This window comes from Ananas comosus, unplaced genomic scaffold, assembly GCF_001540865.1.
Source record: "Ananas comosus cultivar F153 unplaced genomic scaffold, ASM154086v1, whole genome shotgun sequence".
Taxonomy (NCBI): Eukaryota; Viridiplantae; Streptophyta; class Magnoliopsida; order Poales; family Bromeliaceae; genus Ananas; species Ananas comosus.
The window spans coordinates 1-8,921 of NW_017892041.1; the positions used below are offsets into that span (position 1 = coordinate 1).

Consider the following 8,921-nt stretch of genomic DNA (forward strand, 5'->3'; position numbering starts at 1 on the left):
ATCGGCTCAATTAGACTTGATTTATACTATTGAAAATATTTAGAAATTAAATTTCATAATTTTTTGGTATCATTTACACAAGAAGTCTAAAAATGAACGGCTGAAAATAAAAATCTCATTGTAGCTCCCGTTTTAAGGAATAGGTGACAAGATCTTAATCTCTCCCTCTCTCTCTCTCTCTCTCTCTCTCCTGTTTTTTTAATTGAGTGCATTTCTACCTAATTGTTGTTAGGGTCAATTTCATCTATGCCCCCGTAAAACTTACAAATATCATAAATACCCTTATAAATTTGATAATATCATAATTACCCCTTTAAATGTTTACTTTCTTTCAAAAATACCCAAACAGTTAAGTCCTCAGTCTCTCCTTTACTTTTACTTTAGTTAGGTTAATATTAAAAGTGAGTTAAAGATTGAAATGTCTATTCTATCCTTGACTATTATAAATGGGTTTCAAAATAAACGGAATTTCAAAATCATCCCTCACTTTTTAAATCTTCTTTGTTTATATAAAGATAAATATTTAATAATAGTTTGAATAAATATACTAACATTTAACTCAGATCAGTTAAATATTTAACTGTAATAAATTTTATTAATATCTTTTTATGACATGTATTGGATAAGTTAGCTTGGATACTTATGTTAGTTTAAATAGTCAAATTTGTATTATGCAAAATTTTACTTATTTTTGAATTACAAATTGTTCAAGTGAATTATTTTAGATTATTTAAATATTACATAACCGTTTAGTTCAATATTTTCATATTAGTCTTAGATTTTCAGGTTTCTTTTACTTCAATTTATTTTAGAATGTAAAATTTTAAATTCATAAAAGCTTGTTTACATGCTAGTTTGTTGCTATTCCAATTGATTTTCTTAACTTGCATTATTTTTATAGTTGTATCAAATTTTTTTTCGTTGCTTCTTTCTAATCTTGTACATAATATTAAATCATTTTATTATTACTTCAAATTTGATAAGTAATTTTATACTACATAATTGATGATAAAGCTTTATAATTGTTCAATCAATTTATTCTTCACTCTCTCCCTTTATAAAAAACTAAAAAAATTTAGAAGCATTAACAGGGATTAATAAGATAAAAAAATACTATCTTAATTTTAGATTAGGAATTTACAAAATGTTTAAAAAATCAACATGAGAATCTAACTAAATGACTTACACAGATTTCTAATAGAGTCTAATACATTATATTAAAGATATTTTTTTAACATAATATCATCTAGACACATAAGGTAATTGGCATGTTGCTAAATCTTAATTAAGAATTTTAATTCAAAAGGTATTTACAAAAGTTATAAATTATCAGTGAGAAATTGGAACATTTAAAGGGCAATTATGAAAAGGCTAAAATTGGTATTTGCTTTGCCGTAGTATAAATTTTAACGAAAGTTACTTTAATTTGAATAGTAGTTTTGAACAAGTTTGTTGTATTTAGAGGGTTTAGGATATTCAACTTTTATAGGGCATCCATAAAAATATATGCTTTTGGAGGGCAGCACAGGAAATTTTTCCTTGTTATTACATAGCAAATAAAATTTAAATCTTTAATAAAATCATCGTAGACTTTACCAATAGAAAAATTCAAATCCTTTATAAGACCTACACTGGATTGAATAAGGTATAGTAAGTATATAGTAATACACAATTGAAGTAATATTTATCTGTAATTCAATATATATATATATATATATATATATATATATATATATATATATTATATATATATATATATATATATTTATCTAAAGGTCAATATTTTAGAATAGTCTTCATCACATTCTTATTTTTGTAATATAAAATACTTGAGTGGCAGTAACATTAATTTTTCTTTTTTTTTTATGCAGAGTTCACGCAACGTCTTTTTTAAAGCCGCTCTTTTTAAGATTTCCATATTCTATTACAAAGACAATGCTTCTAGCTCTGACATTTTAGTAAATATACATCAATAATTCAAAGAAATCAATACTAATCCTAAGGATATAAGTGTACAATTTGGACTAATAAGAGTTCTTCTAGTATTCTTTTTCAATTGTAAACTTAGGCCTTAATTTCTCATATAATAATAAATTTGTTCTTCAATTGATACGTGCTTCTGTTTTATCATTACCCGCCTTATTCTTTTTTTCTTTCTTTAAAATTTGTGCTTACGATATTGCAATTTCAACTGCAGATATAGTCACCACACTTAAGCAAAAGAAGCAACCAATAATACTATTAACTGCCAATACATAATTCGCCTTCACTCCGCTAAGTGTAATGCAAGTGCAAGGTATACATAATATATGATATATATATATATATATATAGTATACTATAATATATATATAAGTATTATATATATAGCGAAGAGGAAGAGAGAGAGATCGAGAGAGAGATAAGCGACATGGGTTACAGCTGCCGCAGTCCCGCAGCAGGAGCACGAACTGGGAGATCCGGTGCGGCCTTGCAGGCCAGTCTTGGCCCTCCAAGTTTAGGGGTGTAAACAGGCCACATCACGGCGAGCTGGGATCGGCTCGGCGTTGCGTTTATAAACGAGCCGCAACACGAGTTGAGCTCGTTAAAGTATCGCAGCCGAAAAATTTCAGCTCCGTGTTCGCCTGTTTATTAATGAGCGAACCGGCAGCTCCACGGTCGACGAATAATTAATTAAAAAAATTAAGATTAATATATACTAAAAATAAATTTATAAAATTTTTATCCATTAGACTTTGATCTACATAGTTTGAATCTTACATTAAATGTTGTCTTCTTTATAATTTAAACTCGCATTTATATTTTTCTTATTTCACTTAAAATTTAAATTATAAAAATTTATTATATATATTATTTTTATATATAAAAATATAAATTTAAATAAATTATACTAAAATAATAATATATGTATTTCGAGTGTTATCGAGCAACGACGAGCTGAGCTGATTCAGGCTCTGTGTTCGGCTGTTTATTAAAGAGCGAAAATTCAGTCGATGTTCGGCCTCGTTGTATAAACGAGCGATTCGATCTCGAGCTCATTTCGAGCCGAACACGAGCTGGCTAGCGAACAACGAGCTGGATTGCCACCCCTACTCCAAGTGCTCGAATAGGACAGTTTTGTGTATGGTATTAGATCTCATACCTTACTTTTGAAAGAAGAACTGTGAATTGTACTCAACCCTTATTAGGCATTTTGTGATTCTCTCTTTTTTTATATATATATATTTCTACCTTTTTTTAATTTTATATATATTTAGACTCTAGTAAAACAGGACAGTTTTCTATACGGTATTAGATCTCATATCATGCTTTTAAAAGAAAAACTGTGAACTACACTCAACCTCTAATAGGCATTTTCTGGTTCTTTAGTTTTTTTTTTTTTTTACTTTTTAATTTTTCGTTTTTAATCTTTTTTTGGTTTTTTCTTTTCTCTTTATTCGTCTCCCGTAGCTTTTCTTTATTTCTTTTTTCTTTGTCTCTTTACTGTTTTCTTTTCTTTTTATTTTTCTTTCTCTTTTTCTTTAACATGTTTTAAGGATTGTCTCTTCCCTATCTTTTTCTTTTTCTTTTTCTTTTTTCTTTTTCTAGAAACATCAGTTTTTGTTCTCTTTTGGGAGTTATTAAAACCCTTCCCGCATAGGACAATTAGGCTCATTAGCTCCAGTGTTACGGAATAGGTGATAAGATCTCAATCTCTCTCTCTCTCTCTCCACTGTTTTTAATTATGTGCATTTCTACCTTATTGTTATTACATAGCAAATAAAATTTAAATCTTTGTACATTCAAAAGTAGATATAAATCTTATATATATTTTTTAATCTAAAGGCCAATAGTTTTAGAACAGTTTTATATCACATTTTTATTTTTTTAATATAAAATACTTGAGTGTGCAAGTGACATTTCTCTATTTTTTTTTAAGTAAGAGTCAACGCAAACCATTTTTTTTTTAAAGCCCACTCTCTTTTAAGATTTCATATTCTATTACAATTAAAGGGCAATGCTAACTCTACATTTCGTGAACTACTAAAATTTGAAAGGAAAGTTAAATCCTAAGGATAAGATTACAATTTTTGGACTAAGAGTTGCTATTCTATAATTCTTTTTCAATTATAAGCTTAGCATTAATTTCTCACATAATAATTTTTTTTTTTTTTTTTTAGAAATAGGTAGCACGCTACCCGCTTCGTTTATTTCATTTAGAAAATAAACTTAGCATAAAATGTGAATCAACTTGTTCTTCAAATTTATACGTATTTCTGTTTTATCATTACCCGCTTTTCCTTTTGTTTGGTTTTTTTTTTTTTTAATTGTGCTTACGATATTGCAATTTCAACCGCAGATTATCGTCATGCATCAACTTAAGCAAAAGAAGCAACCAACACTATTCGACTGCTCAATGTATACATAATTCGGTTCACTGCTAAGTGAAGGTGCAAGGTATATAGATAGAGAGAGAGAAATAAGGATGGGGTTCGAGCCGCCAGTTCCGCAGCAGGACACGAACTGGGAGATCCGGGTGGCCGTGCAGGCCAGTCTGGCCGTCCAAGTGCTCCTCATCTTCGTCACGCCGCTCCGCCGCACCTCCCCCTCCCGCCTCACCCGCTTCGTCGTCTGGTCTGGCTACCTCCTCGCCGACTGGGTCGCCAACCTCGCCCTCGGCCTCCTCCTCAACGCATTGGGCAACATCGGCCCCTCCTCGACCGCCACCGTCACGATCTCCCACGTCTCCCCCAAGCCCAGCGCCAGCGGCGGCGGCAGCAGCAGCAGCAGCGGTAGCAGCAGCAGCCCCGTCATCTTCGCCTTCTGGGCGCCGTTCCTCCTCCTCCACCTCGGCGGCCCCGACACCATCACCGCCTTCTCCGTCGAGGACAACGAGCTCTGGCGCCGCCACCTCATCGGCCTCCTCTTCGAGCTCTTCGCCGCCGCCACCGTCTTCTTCTGCTCCCTCCGGCAAAACCCCTTCATCCTTGCCTCCGCCTTCATGTTCGTCGTCGGATCCATCAAGTACGCCGAGCGCACCTACTCCCTCTACCGTGGGAGCGCCGACGGCCTGCGCAAATCCATGCTCGGCGACCCCGACCCGGGCCCCAACTACGCCAAGATGATGGAGGAGTACGACGCCAAAATAAAGGCCGGCTTGCCTGCCGAGATCGACGTCAAGGAGGCGCCCGTCTCCGCCGAACCTAAGATCGGCCAAAAGCTCAACAAAGACAATCCCATCGAATCCAACGCCTTCCAACTCTACCAAACGTTCCAGTACCTCTTCGCCGACCTCATACTCAGCTTCAACGAGCGCGAAGTTAGCCGAAAGTTCTTCTCCCAGCTAGACGCCGCCAAAGCCTTTCAAGTGATCGAGGTCGAGCTCGGCTTCGTCTACGACATCGTCTACACGAAGGCCGCCGTCGTGCACAGTCGGCTCGGGTACGCGCTCCGGCCGATCGGATCGGCGTGCATCGCGGCAGCCTTCCTCGCATTCTTCTTCGCCGACAAGCGCGGGTTCACGCGCCTCGACGTCGCCATCACCTACGCGCTGCTGGTCGGCGCGGCCGTGCTCGACTTCGCGGCGCTCGTGATGCTCCTCTGCTCCGACTGGGCCCGCGTGTCTTTCGCGGAAAAGCGGCTCTTCAAAGAGATGTGCGCACGCTTCAAGAACTGGAGGTTCGGGCGGCGGCGGCGGCGGCGGCGGTGGTCGGAGAGGATTTCGCGGATGAGCCTCATCGGCTACTGCCTCGACGAGCCGGCCGGGGCCGGGGTGCCGAAGTGGGTCGGGAGTCGGGCCGTGAGCCGGCTCGCCGACAAGGTGTGGGTCAAAGAATTTTTAGACGAGACGCTCTACGTGAGCCGCGAGAAGGTGGAGGTGGAGATGAAGGAGTTCATATTCGACAAGTTGAACGGGGCTGCTTCCGAGACGAGCGAGGCCGACGGGTACGAGAAGATAAAGGAGGTGTGCGAGCGACGAGGCGCGGCGGCGCTGAAGAAGCTGGAGCTCTCGGACAACCCGGAGCTCAAGGAGAAGGGCAAGGAGCTCATGAAGACCGTGGAGGCTGACTTTGACGAGAGTCTCCTCCTGTGGCACATCGCCACCGAGCTATGCCACAACCGCGATAAGAGCACTCCTACTCAAGTATATATATGAATAATTATAACTTCAATTCGCTTTGTTTTCTCTGATAATAATCTATTCGCTGATAAAAACGTGCACGACCTTAATTGTACGTCTATCTGAGCTATCGATAACTTTTAGCCGGCTTTTCATTTTTTTTTTACAATTTTATCATACAAACATACAAAATTTTAAAATTTTATTAATTTTACGCTATAATATTTTAATTTATTTAATTTGAGTCGGTCCATGGCGTTTTGACATCGGAATTTGAATGGCGTTATCTATTTTAAATTAATTAGTGTAAATAAATTTTAAAGTCAAAATATGTTGCATGGCTGACTTACTCAAAGAAAATAAAAAGTTTGGATAGTAAAATTAAAATTTTTAAAGTTTTGATAGCCGAAACAAAATGGTTTATAATTCAGCTAAGTTATAATAAACGTTTGTTTTTTTACCCCATTCTAATTTTAATATTCAATTTTTTATAATTCCTTTAATTTGAATAAGTCAACGTCTCTTAATTTTAAAATTTAAACTAATTATTACTTTAATGAATCTATGATCGTAAGAGTTATATGAAGCAGACTAATTAATTAGATGTGTAAAGATAAACGACGATTTTAGATTTTAAAGCTAATTTGGCTTCAAAAGATTTTCAAATTAAACAAATTGAAAGATGGAATAATAAAATTAAAATTTTAAAAGGTTAAATACCCGAGCTGAAAATAGACTTATATATAGCATGGATAAGTTCCGTTCGGTTTTAAAATTATGTTGATCCGGTAACTAACTAATAGACTTAACAAGAATATATATTTTCTCATCAGAGACAATCTGACGTGACAGAGAAGCAGCGGACGATCAGCGTGATGCTGTCGGAGTACCTGCTGTACCTGCTGGTGAATCAGCCGGCAATGCTGTCGACGGCGGCGGGTATCGGGCTGCTGCGCTTCCGCGACACGTGTGCGGAGGCCCGCCGGTTCTTTGCCATGGGAGGGCGGCAGCTGACCCCGGAGGAGGAGCGCGAGCGCCTCCTCCAAGTGAACACCTCCGTGCGGCCGGCCGTCGTGAAGGGAGACCGCAGTAAGTCGGTGCTGTTCGACGCGTGCATCCTGGCGAAGAAGCTGCTGGCGATGGGGGAGAGGAAGTGGGGGGTGATGTCGGCAGTGTGGATGGAAATGCTGGCGTACACGGCATGCCACTGCCAGGCGAGGGAGCACGCGCGGCAGCTGAGCTGCGGAGGGGAGCTCGCCACCGTCGTCTGGCTCCTGATGGCACACGTCGGCCTGGGGAAGCTCTACCAGATCCAAGCAGGCGATGCACGCGCCAAGCTCATTGTCGACAAGTAACTGCACTGCTAGACCCCAACCTTTACTTATATAGAGTGTCGCTTTGAATCTTTAGTCTTCAAAAATAGGTTTATTATAAAAGAGAAATGTTTGGTGTGCCACAAAATCTGTGTCGCATAATATTGCTGATGTGTTCTTTGTTGCTGATGTGTTCTTTGTTGGTGTGTTCGAATGCACATCAGCATCGTCGACAAGTAATTGCATTTGCTAGACCCAGCTTTTACTTATAGTAGTGTGTCAGTTTGAATCTTTAGTCATCAAAAATAGACTGATTATAAAAGAGAAATGTTTGGTGTGCCACAAAATCTGTATCCTACAATATTGTTGATGTGTTCGTTGTTAGTGTGTTCGAATGCAGATCAACATATGTGGAGGGTTTAGAGTTTAGGGTTTAGAATAATGGCGTTCGAGTTTAGTAATGATGTTTGGAGTTTAATAACTAATGTTTGCAATACATATCTTGATAAGAGTAATGTTTCTATGCTTGTTATTTTTCAATGTCGTTCACTTGGTCCTATTGTATGGCTCAGATTCAATTTATTTTAAGTTGTGATCTACAATAGCATATTATTTTGAGAGAGATATCAGTTATCAAGCACCCCAAAGAGGAATATTTTGAACTTTTAATACATAGGTAATTAAGTAATTTTACCCCCACTATATTATCTAAATCTCTCTTCTCTCTTTGTTTCTTTTTTTTTTTGTCTCTATATTTTCTCTCCATCCACAGATATCTCGTCGTTTTCATATGAGAAAACTTTCAAATTATTTGACAAAATAGTTATGAATTTATATTTTAAAAATTTAGATTTTATATATATTTTGAAATCTCGTATTATTTCGAACTCGGATCTTCATATTTTGAAATCTGGATTTTTAAAATTCACCGGGTTTGGTTTTGCAATTGATAGTCGGATTCAAATTATCCCCAACAATTTTTCTTTTCTTCACCAGTAATTTTAATCTTTTTAATTTGGCTAAATTATAGAAAACCTTTCTGTCAAAATTCGATTTTTTTCACTTCCTCCCTGTAATTTAAAACCTACATTTTGTCCCCTTGTAAAATAAAAAATATTTACAAGGGTACCGTGTGAACTATGATGATAAAATAACCATTTTGCCCCTTACCATTTTGCCCGTCACCATATTCAAAGGAGAGAAGACTGAGGGTATTTTTGGCATAAAAAAATATATAATAATATTTTATAAACGGAACCCTAACGGATTACTAATGGCAGGAGGCGAAGTAAATATTATTTATTTTATATGGGGATAAAGTGTAGGTTTTTAAATGACAGGAAGGGAAAGTGAAAAATCGGGTTTTGACAGGAGGATTTTATGTAATTTAGCCTTTTAATTTTTACATTTAAAATTTTGTTTAAAATATTTATTATCTATAGCAGTTAAAATGTCATCATATTTAAAATGTTTACTATCCTGAATGGTTTAAAATTATTCTTGTTTTT

At 36.8% G+C, this 8,921-nt stretch overlaps 1 protein-coding gene across 1 annotated transcript; it reads left to right on the plus strand.

Moving 5' to 3' along the window:
* The first annotated feature begins 3,632 nt into the window (after positions 1-3,632).
* Positions 3,633-7,902, plus strand: LOC109705281. Its single transcript, XM_020226016.1, has 3 exons — positions 3,633-3,677; positions 4,340-6,124; positions 6,934-7,902. The coding sequence occupies exons 2-3, from the start codon at positions 4,466-4,468 to the stop codon at positions 7,453-7,455; spliced, it is 2,181 nt and encodes a 726-aa protein (XP_020081605.1). The 5' UTR covers positions 3,633-3,677; positions 4,340-4,465; the 3' UTR covers positions 7,456-7,902.
* The last annotated feature ends 1,019 nt before the right edge of the window (positions 7,903-8,921 follow it).